Source organism: Ammodytes marinus (assembly GCF_949987685.1).
Source record: "Ammodytes marinus genome assembly, chromosome: 23".
Lineage (NCBI taxonomy): Eukaryota > Metazoa > Chordata > Actinopteri > Uranoscopiformes > Ammodytidae > Ammodytes > Ammodytes marinus.
The window spans coordinates 4,223,628-4,245,683 of record NC_137227.1 but is presented as its reverse complement, the minus strand read 5'-3'; the positions used below and the strand labels follow the sequence as shown (position 1 = coordinate 4,245,683).

The following is a 22,056-nucleotide window of genomic DNA, read 5'->3' as shown; positions in this document are numbered from 1 at the left end:
TAACTGAAGCAAAAGTTCAGTGCTGCTCATGAAGCATATGCCTGTTAGCTCAAGGTATTAGCACTTAGCTGAGAATATCAAAATTTTTATCATCTCAGATCTTCTCAAATTGAGACAATGGCGACTGGACAGTCAGATAATAACTTTTCGAAAGACTTCAGGAAGAAAATCAGCCTGAATCAATATAAGTGAAAGGTGTTGTGCCCTTTGAAAGCCCAACCCATCTCTGCCAACAAGTCTGTTACAGACTCGTCCAACCTGTTCTTACTTACTGTAAATGGGAGGAGCGGGGAACAGAGTTTCAGAGGGCGGACAGAAGTACAGAAGAAGCACACCATGTTGAGTTAGAAATAATTCATAGGCTACTACAGAGGACACCGTAAGTACATTTTTTACAATTCAACAATTACCTTATAATGTTATGTAATGAATGTTTACTTACAAAAACAATATCAAAAGCCTATGTATTAACTAATATGTTGTTATAAGCAAAACGCTTTTATAGACATTTCACTGCTCTGCTTATTCAAAGTTATACTATGGGCCTCAGACCTAGATGAGGAAGTTCAATGTCTTATCTGTCAGTGACCTCAAGGTGTGGCACTTTTTGTGCATTAAAAAGTCAAAGCTGCTTTTCTCAGTAAACAATGTATATAGGAGAGTTTTCAAGTTGTTCGTTTGAATGTTTAAGTGCCGGTAGCCTAGTTGGCAGTGCATTTTTTTCAGGAGGATGTCATGGATACGTGCGTGTCCATGCATTCTGTCCTCAGAGTCGGCACCTCTCTCCAATATTTCTCTGCACAGACCTTTTGTTCTTTCTTTTCCTCCACGTTGTAACATTACTGGTATTACTGTTATAGTCCATAGTGGGCTAGTTGCTGCTCTGTTGGCACAAATTAACTCAGAGGCTTGTATTTACGTGAAGCCAGATAACTTGGGCACAGGGTGGGGCGAGAAAGAATACATGCTCAGATATCACATTCACGACTTTCATTGTGTGTAAACATGGAACACTGACAGTTTGAGAGTCCCGTGAAGAGTTTTCCTCAGAGAAAACGTATTGTGTCTGTTATGTGCAGAGTTCCAAATAAAAATATAACATTCTGTTTTTAATTGATTTTGGATTAAATTTTAGAAGTAGCAAAACTATATTTTCCTTTTTATTTGGGGGGGGGGGGGTAGATCCACATATCCACTGTGTTTGACTTTGGTGAGTTTAGTCTGAGCTTCTTTAAGCATTAAAAAATATTTTAAGAAACAATTAAACATTATGCTTAAAATGGAATATATTTTTTCTGCTTGTTGGAAGTTTTAAATGGATCCAAGTTTGAACAGTAATATCCTAATTTTATCTTTTTCTCAGGTACTCTGAAGCAAAGCAATGAATATTTTCAAAACGATAGAAGTGACAATCCACCCACAAGAAACGCACAATATTATACAGTGTATAATTGACAACAAGCTCAATAAGCTAAAAAAATTACGAAAGCACAACAACATTGATCAACCTTACCCATGCATTGAGTTGAATGACTTTATAACACCACTGATTGCTGCTGTTGCATATCACAGAAGGGATATTTGTAGTTTCCTTTTGAAGCAGGGTGTAAACCCAAACCATCCCTCTGGAAAAGGCTTCACACCTTTGCATTATGTCTCACTACACAAAGCACCACTTATTTTTGCGAAGATACTGCTTGAATCAAAAGCTTATCCCATTGGATGTAATTTAGAGCCATGCACACCACTGCAAACTGCTGCCATCAATGACAGGGATGATGTCGTGAAAGTGCTCATTTCTGCTGGTGCACCGGTATCATTGTTAACTGTTACCTGTCGTGAGAATATTAATGACAATGAAAAAATAGCCAAAATGATTCATAACCTAGCTTCAAAAGGACATAATTTATGCTTCAAAATCAGGGATTTCTTGGATATACAAATTGCTGTCGTTGATGAACCACCTGAAGAAGTGTTCAAAAGGTTTGAGGGTCATATGCTTTCAGAGGATCCACAGAACCATCTGACGATGATTGAAACACTTTTTAATTTATCTGGGCCGAATGCAGACATATACAGCCAGATAAGTGTCAAATGGCTGAAAGAGCCTGGAAATCTGAACTCCTACATTACAGGTGCGGTCAGTCGATTTCCAAACATCCCCAAGGAATTCATCAGTTGTGCAATTCTAAGTTTGAAAACAGTTCTGTGCACTGTGGAAGAGATACCAAATGAACAAGCACTAGCTATAATCCCTCGTCTACTGGAACAGCTTTGCTCAGAGGATGTATGTCAACTTGTTCTGGAAACACTATATGTGATAACACAGAAAACGAAAAGCACAAATGGATGGGATCGCAACTTTACTGAGGAGCTATGCAAAACCATTGTTCCTTTTGTGCAAAAAAAACACTCTACTAGCATTAGAGTCCTCACGTACGGTGTATTTGGAAAAATGCTTTCATTTGAACATACAACAGACATCTTTACATCAGTGGGGATGACTTCAGTACCTGAGGACATACTGACATCTGCAGGTATGAAGATGCAAAAAGATCTAAAGGAAGTGATCAGACAACTGGATAATCATTTCAGCAAACCTACCTTGGAACATGAGGACGGTGCAGCCGGACCTGGATCCAAGAAAAAGAAGAAGAAAAAGAAGAAGAAAAAGAAGGAAAAGCAAGAAGAGCAAAGAGACGAAGTTTGCACTGCTGAAACTGATCCAATAGCAGTTGCCATTATGGAGTCAACTTCAAATGTTATGCCATTTCTTCCTATCAACACCACTACGTCATCAATAACACATGAATGGCTGAAAGTCAGCAAGAATTGGAGAGAAAAATTTGAGAACCTTCTGCGCACTGATGAAAGTAAAGTAACCAGAATTAGGGGCATGATTTATGTGAATGCTAAAGAATTCCGCATAGCGAAGGGAAGTGATGGTACTGAAGTCTTCTTGGGGCTGAGAGACGATGGCACTGAAGTTGCTATAAAGAAAATGTCTAAATGCAACTATCAGGAGCTGAAGAATGAGGAAGGAATTCTACGACTCCCAGAGCTTGATCATCCATCTATTGTAAGATATGTTGATGCTGCAGAGGATGAGAACTTTGGATATCTTGGTCTTCAACTTTGTGAATACACATTGGAAGAATACATTGATCTCAAAATCAATGATGGTGGTCTGATGAGAATTGAGATTGAGAATTTTGTCCATCAGCTTCTGGACAGTTTAAGGGTTCTTCACTGTCACGACCCTCCAATTCTCCACCGGGATCTCAAACCACAGAATGTTTTGATCGGTAAGACACGTTAAAATATCCTGAAATTATTAAATTCACCTTCTGAAATTAATCAAATAAATTACAGAAATATTGGAAATCATAATTATAATACATAATTTTGTTTCCTGAGTCCGTATTTACTTTGTCCTGCAGATGTTAACGGCAGGGCAAGATTAGCTGATTTTGGTATAAGTAGACGGTTACTCAAAGGCCAAACAACCTGTCTAACAGTCAGTGCAGGAACACAGTGCTGGATGGCCAAAGAGACTTTGGGGAGAAAAGATGAAACACGGTACAAGAGAAGCACTGATATTCAGGTCAGTCATACAGCTATACAAACTTCATTTATGAATTGGTAAAAAAATACTTCCTTATAAATGTTCTATTCATTTTAAGGTGGCAGGGATGCTGATCTATTATATCCTGTCTGGTGGACACCATCCCTTTGGCGACGAATCCTTTGAATGCGAGACCAACATTCGTAAAGGGATTTACACTCTGGACCATGTTGAAGATGTGGTGGCAAAGGATCTCATCAAGAGGATGATCAATGAAGAACCAGAGAACAGACCTACAGTGAAAGAATGCTTGAGTCATCCCTTCTTCTGGAAAAGTGAAAGGTAGAATCACTTTCATCATGGCCAATTAAGTCTCAGTGATTTAACTGATTTGCTATAATTATTAAAAGTAACAAAAAGGAGTTAATTCAAAAATTATTCACCTAACTTTGCGTTCTTTTTCCTACAACAATTCCACCTAGCATCTCTATATCATCACCACATTTTTTAATCACTATATAATAAAAAGGTTTAAGTTGTTTATTTTGTTGTCAAACATGCACCCTAAACGTACATTTTTTTTCCAGGAGGGTAGAATACTTGAGAAGGATTGGAAACAGGGAGGAGGTGAAAAACTGTCGAAATGCTGACCAGCAATTACTTGATTCCCTGGGAGAATATGATGCCAAAGGATCCTTCAAAGAGTGGAAAAAGAAGGTGATTGCAATGTAACAATTTTTGAACACCACTATTTTCTATTTCTGTAGTATATTTAATAATTTAAAGCATACTTAGGCAAACGTTTGTTTATGGTTATACTAACCGCCACAATAGTTGATGCTCAGATCGAGTGGCCAGGCCAGGCCGTTCCATGAAATGTAGATCTGTGACGTTCTGGCGGCTTCTGGCTCTGATTTTTACAAAAAGTGTTCTACATTAAAATCGTTTAGTATGCCTTTAATATAAGAACACATTTTTTATGTTATAGTTTCCATCAGAGGTGGTCAATAAGGCAGAAGACAAGAAGAAACCCTACCCTGAAAACGCACTGGGACTTGTGCTCTTTATACGGATTCTTCATGAGCACTAGTAAGTTCAAGCTAATCAAGGGTCTCAAGAATATACTCACATCAACTTCATGTTTTCCAACTTATTTCTCTCACTGTTCTTTTGCTGGAAGCAATGAAATGGTGATCACAGGGAAATTTAAACATTGATTTCTGATGTATTTATTTTTTCATTCCACAGAACTGTACAAACATAATTTGTTTCCCATTCATTGTATTGGGGTGATGGGGGATATGTCAGAAGTGGGACAAGATGCTTAGAAGATTTTTTTTTTAACATTTTCACAATCCCTAGTCTGTGGATTACTGATGATTAACGAAACTATTTTAATTACATTATTTATTGAATGTTTTTCCCCCCACTCATTTACTGATTTATTGGTTCCTTTGTATGTGTTTAATCCCCTCCACCTTTACATACGCATTGACATATCCTACCTATCAGCTTTTGCTAGGTTCGGATCCTTTACTTTTTTAACATTATTTTGGTTATACTTTTGCCACTAAGGCTACTACTATAAAAAATAATAATCTTACTACAAAAGAAAAATATTCTCCTTGTCTTTGTCTGTTCTACTGAACTCTTCATAATTGTTTGATTCTATCGATGATTGTTAAGAATTATCTTGTAAAACATTTTTTTTTTCTGTTTGCAGTGCTGAGGACTTGGCCAAAATAAATCTAACGGAGATATTTCCTGATCTCTTTGGATGTGTTTATACATTTGCCGAGAGCAAAGGGTGGAATGAGGAGATCCCCCTGAAGGAAATGTTTAACAGAGTTCCAAAGAAAATGAATTTGGAGGGGCAACTCCAAAGCCCAGTTCAAGAAACCCAAACCACTTCTACTGAGCCAACTGCAATTCCACACCTATCATTTTAGTGCAGTATTTACTTCGTTGCTTCATTGCTCTGCCACAACTGAGTTTGGATGAACTGCAGCTGCATGCTGCTTGGTGGTTACACTGTTAACTGTGGGCATGGTTAATGGTGTGTTCTGCCCCTGATAATCGCATACATAGAGGTAGGATATATAGGTTTTCAGATAGGTGTCGACATGCTTAATGTGCTTCTGATGGTTTTGCCCTTTCATATATAGACCTATATGTGTGTGTAATATATATATATATATATATATATATATATATATATATATATATATATATATATATATATATATATATATATATATACATATATATATATATACACACACACGGATGCTGTATACATGGTCTGCTGCTTCCGAGGAATGAGTGGGCGTGCTAGCCACTACACCACAAGTTTACATTTCTATACGTTATGCTGTATTTTTAACTAGCCTGTGGTTTATATTATTGGGTATCTTTTTCTTTTACATTTTTAATGTCATATTCATTAATTGATACATGCATTATGTATTTTGATTTCTGTTGAAAGATAGAATGGAGCTTGGGATGGAGGGGGAGAGAGGAGGGAGAGAGATGTAAAGAAGAAAGAACAAAAAGCAATAACGATGCTTCTGTAGCCTATTTATGCATGATGTATGATCTGCCATTTAGCCAATTCATTGATTGTGTTTCATTGCAATACCTTATATGTACTCATACTACAGTTATTAAGACAAATGCAAATTATATGACTATTTTGTTGTTGATCTGGGGATACAAAGGACAATTTGTAGCATAAAAATACTATATGATACAGAAAGGTATGTTTTTGTCTTGCCAAAGAGCTGGTAATGAAAAAGGAGAGAATAATTTAGATTTTTTTTTGTTTACCAGCAACAACGTCTGACAGTCATGTAATTGGCATGAAGCCACATGACCATAAACACTAGGGGTGTGCGGAGACGTCATTATCTGTATCTGTATCTGTATCTGTTCAACCAACAACATTATCTGTATCTGTATCTGTATCCGGATACACAACAAGAAGTGGGCGTGGAGTATACCGGAAGTTTCTTTTACATTAGCCTACATTAAAGGAAGTCACACCTAAATTGATTTTCTAAACTAATATTCATTGTCAATGCAATTGTTGTCCCTTCAAAGCATCATATTGATGTGATGTTGACATATAAGTCAAAAAGTCAGATATATTTCTATCTTTTCATCTCTCTCTCTCTCTTCTTTGTTCTCAGAATACGAAGAAATTCAGGGAATGAAAATATTGATAAATAACAGCCCGAATCTGTGCATAGGCTACTCACTGTTAGTAAATGAGGGCCAGTGTTTTACTTTTAACTTAATTAAGGTATCCCTTTAACTGGGGGAAATACAGCTGTATTTCATGATTATTTTTTATCTCTATCTCTCCCCCTCCCTCTTTTTTTTGTTTTACTAAACTAAGATTTAGGAACAATATGTATCAACGTGCCCATCTCATAAACCCTAAATAATATGTTAGCCTTTCCACAAAGCCACATGTGATTTTAATGTGTCAAGTTTGCAGTTTCCGATTTTATTGTATAGGTCCTGAAGTAGGCCTAGCCGTATACGCATTGATTGACAGCTGAAAAAGTACAGGTCCTAAGCATCAGTTTGATGGAAACGTTGTGGTGTTTGAAAGAGTTTAAGCAGTAGGCCTAGTGAATGTAAATACATCGGGAAGGGCTGACGGTGACTCGGGGTGCAGCATATTCCATCGGTTCGTCTCTTCTCCGCCACGGCAGCGGCCGGGTTACGAGGAAACTCACATAAAAACGGCAGCGAATGCGATCAGTAGAACCCTCTAATTCAAGTGATAGGGCGAACGCGCTGCGTTTATCAGTGGATAAAAAGAGAGAGACTGCGGGTCACGGGACGCGCCCGGTCCTCTCATGTCCACCGCAGAACAGCTGTTAGTGTCATTCTACCTGTTGTGTCATTGAGGCGGAACGCGCTGCGTCAATTAGGCGCATAATATATAAAAAACAAATCCCCGAATAATAACGGGACTATTCGGAAATTATCCGTATCCGTATCTAACTCATTATCCGTGCTTATCCGAATACATATTCGGATTCGGGCTCATCCCTAATAAACACTGTCTGATTTTTTGGGGAATATAAACCTTTATAATCATAGAAGGCCTACACCCATCTTTTTAAAATGGTATTGTCTTCGTAATGTGTTCTACTGTATAATGACCTTGATGCCAAAACACGTATGTCTGATAATAAAGTCTTTGTTCTACAAGAGTTGCTGGACTTTTGACCTGTTTAGACTAAACCTCGGACCCTTCTCAATGCACCTTGGAAGTGGTGGTTGTGCCAGAAAGCCATGCTCTGCTTCTTCAGTAGGCCTAATGAGCAACCACACACTCATACTCACCTTATTAACAATTCTAGTGAGATTTTCATTATATTAAATACATAAAGATTAAAAGCATCAACAAAGCAAAACAGCCTCTATAGCTTATCACTGTGACAGTTTTATGGTGAGTTTTCGTGCTTTTATTTTGTGGGAAATCATGTTCAATTTCCGTTTCTGCTCATTCCTCTTCAGGAGCCCTCCAGTAGCGTACTTTAATTCTGAAATGTTGGCTCATTATTTATTTTATCATTTCATATTTATAGTAGGCAAAATGATTGCACCAAACCAAATTTTCTTCAAGGATAACTTTATTTTCAAGCACCGGAAATCGTATCTCTTTGTGTGTTCTCACCGCGCGCGGCTTGACAGCTGACAGCAAAGCCCAAAAAAATGTGACGTCTCAACCCAGTGACTTCAAGTGAAGTTGAATTCAAAAAGGATTTAGAACTTCAAAAGCAAGGCACCACTATGCAACAGGACTGCACAGAAATGAAGTCCAGTGGGCCTTACTTCACCTCTGACATTGACACACCTATCATGAAGGGAAAAGCACATATGTCACTGATAACCTTAAAGATGTATTCCTTCTATTCCAGTGTCCCAGTAAGCCATGATGGTGTGCTAAAATACACCATGAAACTGAAGCAGCTAAATGGAATTCAGTCATCGTTCATTTTATTATTGTGAGATGACAAAATGTCTACAGTGAGATAAGCCTGTAAGGTTTTTGGACTTTCACATTGGCACTTGACCTGTTGTCATAGCCCAACAATTTACACCAGGACCTGAGTGAAAGATCATTTTCCTGCTAAGGGTCTAAGAGGTTTGGTTGTCATTTACTTCATACCCTGTGGTAATGTACAGTATGTTGCCTTATCAACACTGGGGTTCTGTGTTCTGATGGACCCACAGTGCCCCTGTCTGGCCGTGATAGAATATCACACCCCTTTGCTTTTTTCATACAGGGAATGTCTTGAAAGCACAAGCCTTTAATTATCATAGCTGGGACCCCAGCACTTAGAGTGTAGTTGATACTGTAGGTGCTTTAGATTATATTGTGTAAAGTAAAAAAGGAAGAGATGTATTCAGGACTGGATATAGCTAATGCCTTTTTAGAAAAAGATATGAATGGAAAATCCCTACTTACCGGTAGATAACTTTTTAGCTCAGATGAACTATGAGTGGCAAAGCAGATAGAAGCTCTTTTTATCCATTCAATGTTTAGGTGATGTCAGGGAAATGAAACCTACTTACAAGTTTGAAGAAAAGACTACTGACATGATTTAACTTTTATTTTTAGGTTAACACTACTGTATAAAAAGGTCCCACAGCAGGAGTCATTGGAATCTAAGAAATAAATCTGATTAGAATCAGTCATTTATTTGCCCAAAAACGAAGGAAACAAAATGTTTGTGTAAATATTTCCACTCAAGTTGAGAGGCTTTTTCAGTCTGTCATTCTGTTCTTTAAAAATACTGAAAGTTGACTAACAAGCTTCAAAATGTACATAAAACAAAGGCTGCAATGCCACTACCTGTTTGTCTCACTAAAGTCTCAACTGATCTTTGCACTTACTTTAAAATAAAATGTTACTGCAGCTTGCAAGAGCATGTTTTTATTAAAAAAAAGGGTGTTTGCCAAATTCTTTTTAGATTAACCCAAAAACTGGAGAGAAGACTACAAGTTATTCTACTCATTAAGTGAATGGTATTGCAACTTTAAAAAAACAACATGATGGAATATGCAAGCTTTATGAAATGCAGATTATTTTATGATTTTGTTTTAAGCATATTGAATGTTACTAAATAATCAGTTGATTATCAAAATAAACATGTAAAAGTATGATTGTAAGATGTGTTTTATCATTCATTAGTCGTTAGTGTAATAGCATTAACAATATTAGTTTTTTCTCCCCTCTGAGAATAATTGATTACTTTGTTGTGGTCAACACAATTTAAAGTGAAATTTATTTATTTTACTGTCTTTGGACATTTTTATCTTAAACCTGTAACAAACAATATTTGTATATTGACATATCTAAAGACTTAATGTGAAAGAGGTCACCCATAATGATGAACCCACTAAGTGATCAAACAATTCTCAGTTCTATGGAGTGTTTCAGCACTTTGAGCTTCTGCCTTTGGTTTAATAGGCCACAACTTCACTGTTTTGATTCAGTCTCACCAGACTGAGCAGACACATACTTACATAACATTGGTGTTATTGAGAGAAAGGCATATCCTTTTCTGTATTTATGTCTCGTATTATCTTCCATTTAATTTAATTTTTAATAGATTTTCGCCTCTTGTGTCTTTTAAGATAGTAGTTAACCTTTTCAGCCCTGATCGGTATAGCCACCAATTTGTACATACATGTATGTCTGTATGTAGAAATGTTTAACTGAAGCAAAAGTTCAGTGCTGCTCATGATGCATATCCCTATAGCTCAAGGTAATAAGTATCACTTAGCTGAGAATATCAACATTTTTATCAACTCAGATCTTTTCGAATTTGGACAATGGCGACTGGACGGTAAGAAAATAACTTTCCAAAATCAGCCTGTAACCATTTGAGTGAGGGGGGTTGTCCCCTTTGAAAGCTCAACCCATCTCTGCCAACAAGTATATTCCTGACTGGTCCAACCTGTTATTACTAACTGTAAAAGGGAGGAGCGGATAGATGTACAAAAGAAGAACACCATGTTGAGTTAGATATCATTCATAGGCTACTACAGAGGACACCGTAAGTACATTTCTTACAATCCAACAATTACCTTACAATGTTATGTAATGAATGTTTACTTAATGAAAAAAATATCAATAGCCTATGTATTATCTTATAATGACCTCAGACCTAAATGAGGAAGTACAATGTTTTCAGTCGGTGAACTCGAGGTGTGGCACTCTTTGTGCATTACAAATTCAAAGCTGCTTTTATCAGCAAACATAATAAATATAGGAAATATTTCAAGTTGTTCGATGAAATGTTTAAGTGCCTGTAGCCTATTTGCCAGTGTGCTTTTTTCATAGCCCTGGTGATACACTCTAGTTGTACATTACTTTATGTATTGAGCGAAAGAGGATGTCCTGGATACGTCCATGTCCGACCGTGCATTCTGTCCTCAGAGTTAGCACCTCTTTCCTATATTTCTCTGCACAGACCTTTTGTTCTCTCTTTTCCTCCACGTTGTAACAGTCAGTTGTATTACTGTTATAGTCCATAGTGGGCTAGTTGCTGCTCTGTTGGAACAAATCAATTCAGAGGGTTGTATTTACGTAAAGCCAGATAACTTGGGCACAGGGTGGGGCAAGAAAGAATACATGCTCAAAAATCACATTCACGACTTTCTTTGTGTGTAAAGATGGAACACTGACAGTATGAGAGTCCTGTGAAGAGTTTTCCTCAGAGAAAACCTATTGTGTCTGTTATGTGCAGAGTTACAAATAGAAATTTAACATACTGCTTTGATTGATTTTGGATTATACTGTATTTTGAGAGTAGAACAATGCTATTTTATGATATTTCAGATAATAAAAATGTGTTGATTTACACATCCACTGTGTTTCACTTTGGTGTGGCTGTTGGTGAAAGGAGTTTGTTCTGAGCTTCTTGAAACATTAAAAAAATGCTTTAAAAAACAATGTAACACATAATGCCTAAATTATCCTTTCTGGTTTGCCAAACGTTTTAAATGGATATAACAATTTGGAATGTTAATAATGTTGTGGAATTAAAGGGGGCTCACTACTCAGCCCGGTCGATACTTCAGAAGATGTGAAAGGAGACGATGGAGGAGTGGAGTAGGTCTTAACAGGCGTTACTTTATTCTTAGGTCACAAGTTCTTTAACAATTCAATGGAAAAGGACAAGTACAGTTTATAACGACTGGCAGAGTATATACATACCAGTCTGCTGTTTCTGCTCATCCGTGAACTGCCCGTGTAGTGACGGCATTATGATTAACTTAGTTCAAGGCACGCAAGGTTGAATCTTCCGTTTCGACAACACCATTCATGTTGTGGAATTAAAGGGTGCTCACTAGGCACTGCAGCTTGGCTGCTCTCTGTTCCAGAGGCCCGAGGTATGGCTCTTTGGGTTCGGTTTCCCTTTTCCAAGTGCGGTTGAGGTTAGGCTAGGGATAGTTAAGATCTGAACGAGAGCTTATGCTTGTGTATAGGTTAACATCTGTATTGATTATATTGGGAGCTGTGTCTCCTCACTTGTAACTTGTGACTGATGGCAACCTTCAATAAAGAAACCTGATGAGACCAGAACTATCTTCCCGAGTCTCAGTGCAGGTCTCCTTCTAGTTTTAAGATGATTGATGGAATCAAAGGCCCTCTCGGCCACTACCTGATTCCACTTCAATAACCTAAATTTCTCTTTTTCTCAGGTACTTTGAAGCAAATAAATGGATTTCCTTCAACAGCTACAAGAGGCAGTCACCCCAAGAGAAACACACCCGATAATACAGTGTATAATTGACGACAAGCTCAAGGAGCTACAAGAACTATTAAACAACGACAACACTAATCAAGCTCACCCATGCATTGAGTTGAAGGACTTCATAACACCACTGATTGCTGCTATTGTATATAATAGAAGAGATATTTTTGCTTTCCTTCTGCAGCAGGGTGCAAACCCAAACTGTCCCTCCGAGGCATTCTTGACACCTTTGCATTATGTGTCATTTAACAAAGAACCAGATTTTGTGGAGAAACTGCTTGAAGCGAAAGCTGATCCAGATGGATGTAATTTACAGCCATTCACACCGCTGCAAACTGCTGCCATCTATGACAGGGAGTCTGTCTTTAAAGTGCTCATTTCTGCTGGTGCACAGATCACATTGTTACCTGTCACTAGTCTGGAACATAGAACTCACAATGACAAAATATCCAAGATGATTAATCACTTAGCTTCGAAAAGACATGAATTATGCTCCAAAATCAAATATTTCCTTGATATGGAAATTGCTGTGCCAAGGGGGCCACCTGAAAAAGTGTTCCAAACATTTGACAGTCACATGCTGTTGGAGCATCCTCAGACTCACCTGACCATGATTGAAACACTTTTTAATGTGACTGGGCAAGATGAAGAAAAATACCGCCCCAGATGTATTAAATGGCTAAAGGACACTGAAAATCTGACCTCCTACATTGCAGGTGCAGTCAGTCGCTTTCCAAACATCCCAAAGAATTGTGTCAATCTTACAATTGTAAGTTTGAATGCAGTTATGTGCACTGTGGAAGAGATACCAAATGAACAAGCACTAGCTATAATCCCCTGTCTACTGGAACATCTTAGCTCAGAAGGGAGCCTTGTTGGATGTGAAGATGTTCTGAAAACACTATATGTGATAACACAGAAAACAAAAGGCACAGATGGCTGGGACCGCAACTTTACTGAGAAGTTAGGCAAAACAATTGCTCCTTTTGTGCAAGAAAAACACGAGATTAGCATTAGAATCATCACTTACGGTATATTTGGAAACATGCTTTCATTTGAACATGCATCTGAAATCTTTACATCAGTTGGGATGACTTCAGTGCCCGAGGACGTACTGACATCTGCAGATATGCAAATGGTAAAAGATATGAAAGAAGTGATCAGACGACTGGATAATCATTTCAGCAAACCAACATTGGAACATGAGGACGGTGCAGCCGGACCTGGATCCAAGAAAAAGAAGAAGAAAAAGAAGAAGAAGAAGAAAAATAAGGAAATGCAAGAAGAGCAAAGAGACACAGTTTGCACCGCTGAAACTGATCCAATAGCAGTTCCCATTATGGAGTCGACTTCAAATGTTAAGCCATTACCACCTGTCAACACCACTACGTCATCAATAACACATGAATGGCTGAAAGTCAGCAAGAAGTGGAGAGAAAAATTAGAGAACCTTCTGCGCACTGATGAAAGTAAAGTAACCAGAATTAAGAGCATGATTTATGTGAATGATGCAGAATTCCTCATAGCGAGGGGAAGTGATGGTACTGAAGTCTTCTTGGGACTGAGAGACGATGGCACTGAAGTTGCTATAAAGAAAATGTCTAAATGCAACTATCAGGAGCTGAAGAATGAGGAAGGAATCCTACGACTCCCAGAGCTTGATCATCCATCTATTGTAAGATATGTTGATAATGCGGAGGATGAGAACTTTGGATATCTTGGTCTTCAACTTTGTGAATACACATTGGAAGAATACATTGATCTCAAAATCAATGATGGTGGTCTGACGAGAATTGAGATTGAGAATTTTGTCCATCAGCTTCTGGACAGTTTAAGGGTTCTTCACTGTCACGACCCTGCAATTCTCCACCGGGATCTCAAACCACAGAATGTTTTGATCGGTAAGACACGTTAAAATATCCTGAAATAATGAAATTCACCTTCTGAAATGAATCAAATAAATTACAGAAATATTTGAAATCATAATTATAATACATAATCTTGTTTCCTGAGTCTGTATTTACTTTGTCCTGCAGATGTTAACGGCAGAGCAAGATTAGCTGATTTTGGTATAAGTAGACTGTTACCCAAAGACCAAACGACCTGTCGAACAGGCAGTGCAGGAACACAGTGCTGGATGGCCAAAGAGACTTTGGGGAGAAAAGCTGAAACACGGTACAAGAGAAGCACTGATATTCAGGTCAGTCATAAAGCTATACAAACTTCATTTATGAATTGGTAAAAAAATACTTCCTTATAAATGTTCTATTCATTTTTAAGGTGGCAGGGATGCTGATCTATTATATCCTGTCAGGTGGACACCATCCTTTCGGCGACGAATCCTATGACTGTTTGCCCAACATTCATAAAGGGATTTACACTCTGGACCATGTTGAAGATGTGGTGGCAAAAGATCTCATCGAGTGGATGATCGATGGAGAACCAAAGAACAGACCTACAGTGGAAGAATGCTTGAGTCATCCCTTTTTCTGGAAAAGTGAAAGGTAGAATCACTTTAATCATGGCCAATTAAGTCTCAGTGATTTAAATAATTTGCTATAATTATTAAAAGTAACGAAAAGGAGTTAATTAAAAAATTATTCACCTAACTTTGCGTTCTTTTTCCTACAACAATTCCACCTAGCATCTTTATATCACCACATTTTTTAATCACTATATAATAAAAAGGTTTAAGTTGTTTATTTTGTTGTCAAACATGCACCCTAAACGTACAATTTATTTTCCAGGAGGGTAGAATACTTGAGAAGGACTGGAAACAGGGAGGAGGTGAAAAACTGTCGAAATGCTGACCAGCAATTAATTGAATCGCTGGAAAAATATTATGCCAAAGGATCCTTCAAAGAGTGGAAAAAGAAGGTGATTGCAATGGAACAATTTTTGAACACCACTATTTTCTATTTCTGTAGTATATTTAATAATTTAAAGCATACTTAGGCAAACGTTTGTTTATGGTTATACTAACCGCCACAATAGTTGATGCTCAGAGCGAGTGGCCAGGCCAGGCCGTTCCATGGAATGTAGATCTGTGACGTTCTGGCGGCTTCTGGCTCTGGTTTTTACAAAAAGTGTCCTTTTTATAGCTTTATAGATTAAAATAGCTTAGTATGCCTTTATTATAATAAGAACACATTTTGTATGTTATAGTTTCCATCAGAAGTGGTCAATAAGGTAGAAGACAAGAAGAAACCCTACCCTGAAAACACACTGGGACTTCTGCGCTTTATACGGATTCTTCATGAGCACTAGTAAGTTCAAGCTAATCAAGGGTCTTACATTTTCAAGAATATACACACACTCAACTTCATGTTTTCCGTCTTATTTCTCTCACTGTTCTTTTGCTGGAAGCAATGAAAAGGTGATCACAGGGAAATTTAAACATGTATTTCTGATTTTATTTTTTTTTCATTCCCCAGAACTCTACAAACATAATTTGTTTCCCATTCATTGTATTGGGGTGATGGGGGATATGTCAGAAGTGGGACAAGATGCTTAGAAGACTGAGTTTTTTTTTAACATTTTCACAATCCCTAGTCTGTGGATTACTGATGATTAACGAAACTATTTTAATGACAGTATTTATTGATTTTTTCCCCACTCATTTACTGATTTATTGGTTCCTGTGTATGTGTTTAATCCCCTCCACCTTTACATACACATTGACATATCCTACCTATCAGCTTTTGCTAGGTTCTGATCCTTTACTTTTTTAACATTATTTTGGTTATGCTTTTGCCACTTAGGCTACTACAAAAAAATATATATATTACTTCACAAGAAACACTTTCTTCTTGTCTTTTCCTCTTCTACTGAACTCATCAAAATTGTCGAATTCTATCGATGATTGTTAAGAATTATCTTGTAATACAGTTTTATTTATCTGTTTGCAGTGCTGAGGACTTGGCCAAAATCAATCTGACGGAGATGTTTCCTGATCTCTTTGGATGTGTTTATACATTTGCCGAGAGCAAAGGGTGGAATGAGGAGATCCCCCTGAAGGAAATGTTTGGAACAATGTTTTCCAGAGTGGGGAAAAAGCCATTCACAATGGAGGGGCAAATCCAAAGCCCTGTTCAAGAATCCCAACCCACTTGTACTGAGCCAACAGCAATTGTCCACCAGGCTGGTCGACGTTAATGAATATAGGGGGGTATTTACTTTGACTTAAAGGAGTCCTGCCACAACTGAGTTTGAATGAACTGCAGCTGCATGCTGCTTGGTGGTTAGACTGTTAACTGTGGGCACTGGTTAATGGTGTGTCCTGCCCTGGAAGACAGCCACAAAGAAAGAGATAGAGGTTTGACATAGGTCTTAACATTTTCAATGCTTGTGATGGTTTTTCATTTTTGTCTGCTGTTTTTAACTAGCGTGTGGTTTATTTAGTTGGGTATCTTTTTCTTTCACATTTTTAATGTTTATTCATTTAACATTTATTGATACATGCATTATGTATTTTGTATATGCTGTTGAAAGAATGGAGTTTGACTTGAGTTCACTCTGTGTTCTATGGTGCAGGTTGCAGCTCATAGCTAAAAATAAACGAGGCCTGTGTCTGTGTAGACAGGAAGTGAATGAACTGTAGCTATACAGGACGGGGGAGAGCGAGAGATGTAAAGAAGAAATTAATGTGTGATGTATGATGCCAATTAATTGATTGTATTTAATTGTAATATTTTATATGTACTCATATACTGCCCTTAACTCTCTGACCTTAAAAGGGGATGTGACAAAGGACACTGTGTAGCAAAAAGACACATCTGCAATCCCCTGCATGTTGCAGGTCTGACTCATCCAAATGTATATGCGTAGGCTAAATCTAACTTTATTTTTTTTTAAGGCTATCACTAAAAAAAAGCTCCTTCTGGTAAAGTATCCAGTGCCACTGCTGATGTCTTTCTTCATTAAAGAATGGAACTGAACTACTTGATAGACTTAAATATTTATTCCTATAGTCTTCTGTCACAAATCAGAGCTGGGCCGATTAGCGTTTGGAATGATTTTTGTTTCTCAAGGTTTTAACTTTTTCCTAATGGCCTTGTCCTATTATCAGTGTTCATGGCCTCTCAGACTTTCAGATATACTACCATTCAACAAAGACTACCCACTAAGTGATCAAACAATTCAACACATTTTAAAAATCCTGTTGACATTCCTTAAGGGTTCAACTATAATTTGATATACTTGGATGTATACAGTTTAGGTCTAATATTCCCTGTGATAATGGTGGTATAACCCCAACCATTTATACCAGGACCAGAGTGAAAGATAATTTTCCTGCTAAGGGTCTACGAGATTTGGTTGTCATTTACTTCATACCCTGTGGTAATGTACAGTATGTTGCCTTATCAGCACTGAGGTTCTGTGTTCTGATGGACCCACAGCGCCCCTGTCTGGCCGTGATAAAATATCACACCCTTTTTTTCATACAGGGAATGTCTTGAAAGCACAAGCCTTTAATTATCATAGCTGGGACCCCAGCACTTAGAGTGTAGTTGATACTGTAGGTCAGGGGTGGCCAACCAGTCAGAGACAAAGAGCCACATTTTTTACTGTGTTACTGCAAAGAGCCACATCGTACACACGGGTACACACAGTGGCGATTCCAGGACATTTTGACTGGGGGTGGCCAAGGTGGGCCACAGAGTTAGAGTGGGGTGGCCATCGCACCCCTGAATGAATAGCATGTGATATGCTGTACAACCAATTCAAAGATGATTTATAATCCCAAATGCCCAAATCATGTTAGTATCCATTGTAATGTTTGTCAGAAAACTAAACCCCTGAAGGGGGGTCTGGGGGCATCCCCCCCCCCCCCCAGAAGATTTTTTTGTGTTTTTAACATGTAATCTAAGCATTCTGGTGCATTCTGGCGAAGATAATAAAGGAAAAAGTCAATATTTATTTCAGCTCAGATGAATAGTAAAATTAGCAAGACAACATAACTTGCTAGCAGCCAGATGCCTAACAACTGCACAAAGGGACGGATGACCACTAGCTTTTGACCAAATATCTTGCTAAAAAAATAAACCTTTATTTATGAAAGTCTGCCCTTGCTAAGAACATGTTACACTCGCTAACTACAAACTTTAATTTTTTTATTCAGATTTCAGAAATCTGCTGGGACACGTGCCTATACACATGCATGGGTGGCACGCATGTCACAAGCACACTTATGCTGTTTTCAAGACCTTTGCTGACCAGAGACCACTTCTAGTGGCCACAGTCCTACCATTAATTCAGTACTTGAAAATTGAAAACTGATCTCATATCAGTGGATTGGAGTGTTTGTGTGATGAACTTGGCAACTACCTATCAAAAAAAGTTAAGAAAGAAAAAAAAATACATATCATCTCTGAACTAGGATACATATCAGGAAAAAAATGTAATTAAAAAAATTAAATTAAAATAAAAAATAACATTTGAACTGGGGGGGGGGGGCACTGGGGTGGCCAGTAAGATTTCAGGGGGGGGGGGCGTTTTTATTTTCGCAGGGAGCTTGCACATGCATGCACAAGCATTATTTATTAAACAAAAAAAACAAAAAAAACAGGGGGCCCCACACTAGGACTTGAAACGGGCCCCCAGATCGTTAAGGCCGCCCCTGTGATAATGACAGGACTGGACTCCTACAGTACTAAAGACGACAGGGCAGTCATTTTCAACAATGAACATTGTGTGCACTGCCTCACACACAAACTCTCAGTTCAACCAAGTCCACAAACAAAAATATAACAATTTAAAATAGCGTTTTTCTCTTACTATGCATGTTGCTTTGTGGGACTTACTTTTAGCATGGAGAGAGCTGAAGTGGCGCCGAAGATTTGAAGCCTTGAAATGCGCAAATGACACCTGGCATATAAGGCAGAATGGCCTGCCATAACGTTCAACAAAAAATATGAACTCTCCCCAAGGGAGTAGGTTTGATTTGGACATTGGTGGGGTCCGTGGGATATGAAAGTGCTTCCTAAAGTTGATAGGTTTTTTTTGTATTCGCAATGATAATTGAAAAAAAAATCAATAAATCGGCTTAATTAACATGTTTATAATGCATATCTGAATATCAAAAGAGAATATGCATTCTGTAATGTTATAGGTTAAAGCAACTAATGAAAGAAAATGAGTCAACTTAGAAGAGTTTTCAACTTTACTCTGGTGCAACTGAATCTCATGACTAACATATTAATCATTATTGAACCTCACCTGTGAATTTCCAGCCTCTCTTCCATCTCCTCCAGCCTCTCCTTCTCTAGCCTCTCCTTCATCTTCTACAGCATCTCCTCCTCTGTCTCCTTCTCTATCCTCTCCTCCTCTATCTCCTCCAGTCTCTCCTTCTCTATCCTCTCCAGTCTCTCCTCCTCTAGTCTCTCCTCCTCTATCTCCTCCAGTCTCTCCTCCTCTAGTCTCTCCTCCAGTCTCTCCACTGTCTGTCACCTGACAGAAGTATGTTGATGCATGACATATGAACAGATATATTAGGGTACATACATGGGTAGACAAAATGTTCACACAATTATTATGTTTTATTCCCCCAAAATATATATGTATAAAATCACATGAGCATCTGCAATGTGCTTGTTGTTACTGTACATGAGAGGGAAACCTTGAAGGAAAATAAAGGTTATTAAATTTAATTAATGTTTATTTATCCCAATTTTTTTTTAAACCATTGCTCCCTTTCCACACAAATAAAACATGAAAATAATGGTAGGCCTATACCTTAAAATGCGGATCTCTTTGGCATTATAGCCTATGCTGACTAATAATCAATATCAGTATTGTTATGGCTCTAAAATATATAACATTTTAATTAACTTGCACGTTCACTTCCAAAGAAGTCTATTATGTCCAGTTTTCGTTTCTTCGACATCCTACACACACACAAACACACACACGCACGCACGCGCGCACACGCACAAGCATAAAACACACACAATTATAAGTGTTACTGCAAATGACATCACTGATATTAAAATCCGTCTCGCTGACGTGACCGAAGGCAGAACTTACACTCGCAGATGCAGATATTAGCTATGCACTGAGGCGTCCTGTTGCTCCTCCTGTCTGGGACTAGCAAGTTGCCGGTAGCTTTTTTTTTTTTTTAACAAGTAGATGGAGTGACAGCGGGGACGGCCAATCAGGTTGAATATAGGTTTGCGGGAAACCGCTACAGCCAATCAAAGCGCGATAGTTGTTTAGAGGCGGGACTTCTAGCAGAGACTGATTTTTAACCCTTTGTGTACTATAATTATTGCCTAAACAATACGGACAGCGGGTGTATTATTGGTAGGGACTACACAGTAGAGGCTGGATTTTGGTAGGGTCGGGACCCTACCGTCCCTATATAATCCTACGCCCTTGACTCTCCCACTCTGTTTCGGAGCGAACTTGACACAAATAGTTTACTCACGGAAAACCTCCCTCCAAGCTGAGCGGGCAGTTTTATGTTGCGTCCGCACCAAACGTTTGCGAACGTTATGTTGCGTCCTCAATTAAACATTTGCGAACAGGCATACACATAGGGCCTACACATTAATAAAATTAAAAATTAAATAATAGACAACATGTAAAACGAACGTAAGAGCCGCATGAAACGTTTGCGAACATGCACACACATAGGCCCACACAAAAAAAAAGTATATATAAAAAAAAAAAAATTATAATCACATAATTTGATATGAACTGAAGAGCCGCACGAAGCTGGGCAAAGAGCCGCGGGTTGGCCACCCCTGCTGTAGGTGCTTTAGATTATATATTGCGTAAAGTAAAAAAGGAAGAGATGTTTTCAGGACTGGATATAGCTAATGCCTTTTTAGAAATAGATATGAATGGAAAATCCCTACTTACCGGTAGATAACTTTTTATCTAAGACAAACTATGAGTGGCAAAGCAGATAGAAGCTCTTTTTATCCATTCAGTGTTTAGGTGATGTCAGGGAAATGAAACCTACTTACAAGTTTGAAGAAAAGACTACTGACATGATTTAACTTTTATTTTTAGGTTATAACTACTGTATAAAAAGGTCCCACAGCAGGAGTCAGTGGAATCTAAGAAATAAATCTGATTAGAATCAGTCATTTATTTGCCCAAAAACGAAGGAAACAAAATGTTTGTGTAAATATTTCCACTCAAGTTGAGAGGCTTTTTCAGTCTGTCATTCTGATCTTTAAAAATACTGAAAGTTGACTAACAAGCTTCAAAATGTACATAGAACAAAGGCTGCATTGCCACTACCTGTTTGTCTCACTAAAGTCCCAACTGATCTTTGCAAATAAAATGTTACTGCAGCTTGCAAGAGCATGACTTTTAAAAAAAGGATGTTTGCCAAATTCTTTTTATATTAACTCAAAAACTGGAGAGAAGACTACAAGTGCTTCTACTCATTAAGTGAATGGTATTGCAACTTTTAAAAAAACATGATGGAATATGCAAGCTTTATGAAATTCTTTTGTATGATTTTGTTTTAAGCATATTGAATGTTACTCTTGAAATATACTGTAAATAATCAGTTGAGTATCAAAATAAACATGTAAAAGTATGATTGTAAGATGTGTTTTATCATTCATTAGTCGTTAGGGTAATAGCATTGACAATATTAGTTTTTCTCCCCTCTGAGAATAATAATTACTTTGTTGGGGTCAAAACAATTTAAAGTGAAATGTATTTATTTTACTGCCTTTGGACATTTTG

At 37.9% G+C, this 22,056-nt stretch overlaps 2 protein-coding genes across 2 annotated transcripts; both read left to right on the top strand.

The window, feature by feature from the left end:
• Positions 1–313: 313 nt before the first annotated feature.
• On the top strand, positions 314–5,736 carry LOC307269230 (uncharacterized protein). The gene is made up of 7 exons (XM_080052107.1): positions 314–379; positions 1,364–3,305; positions 3,441–3,604; positions 3,684–3,907; positions 4,153–4,282; positions 4,554–4,654; positions 5,289–5,736. Exons 2-7 carry the CDS (start codon positions 1,382–1,384, stop codon positions 5,512–5,514), a joined length of 2,769 nt encoding a protein of 922 aa, XP_079908233.1. The 5' UTR covers positions 314–379; positions 1,364–1,381; the 3' UTR covers positions 5,515–5,736.
• A 4,833-nt stretch (positions 5,737–10,569) lies between these two features.
• On the top strand, positions 10,570–17,251 carry LOC307268818 (uncharacterized protein). The gene is made up of 7 exons (XM_080051571.1): positions 10,570–10,647; positions 12,299–14,252; positions 14,388–14,551; positions 14,632–14,855; positions 15,099–15,228; positions 15,517–15,617; positions 16,260–17,251. Exons 2-7 carry the CDS (start codon positions 12,317–12,319, stop codon positions 16,504–16,506), a joined length of 2,802 nt encoding a protein of 933 aa, XP_079907697.1. The 5' UTR covers positions 10,570–10,647; positions 12,299–12,316; the 3' UTR covers positions 16,507–17,251.
• The last annotated feature ends 4,805 nt before the right edge of the window (positions 17,252–22,056 follow it).

Excerpts from the sequence above, each read along its gene's own strand:
- LOC307269230 (XM_080052107.1), top strand. The coding sequence starts at position 1,382 with ATGAATATTTTCAAAACGATAGAAGTGACAATCCACCCACAAGAAACG. Across the intron at positions 4,283-4,553 it reads TCAAAGAGTGGAAAAAGAAG|TTTCCATCAGAGGTGGTCAA; the intron begins GTGATTGCAATG and ends TTTATGTTATAG. Across the intron at positions 4,655-5,288 it reads CGGATTCTTCATGAGCACTA|TGCTGAGGACTTGGCCAAAA; the intron begins GTAAGTTCAAGC and ends TTCTGTTTGCAG.
- LOC307268818 (XM_080051571.1), top strand. The coding sequence starts at position 12,317 with ATGGATTTCCTTCAACAGCTACAAGAGGCAGTCACCCCAAGAGAAACA. Across the intron at positions 15,229-15,516 it reads TCAAAGAGTGGAAAAAGAAG|TTTCCATCAGAAGTGGTCAA; the intron begins GTGATTGCAATG and ends TGTATGTTATAG. Across the intron at positions 15,618-16,259 it reads CGGATTCTTCATGAGCACTA|TGCTGAGGACTTGGCCAAAA; the intron begins GTAAGTTCAAGC and ends ATCTGTTTGCAG.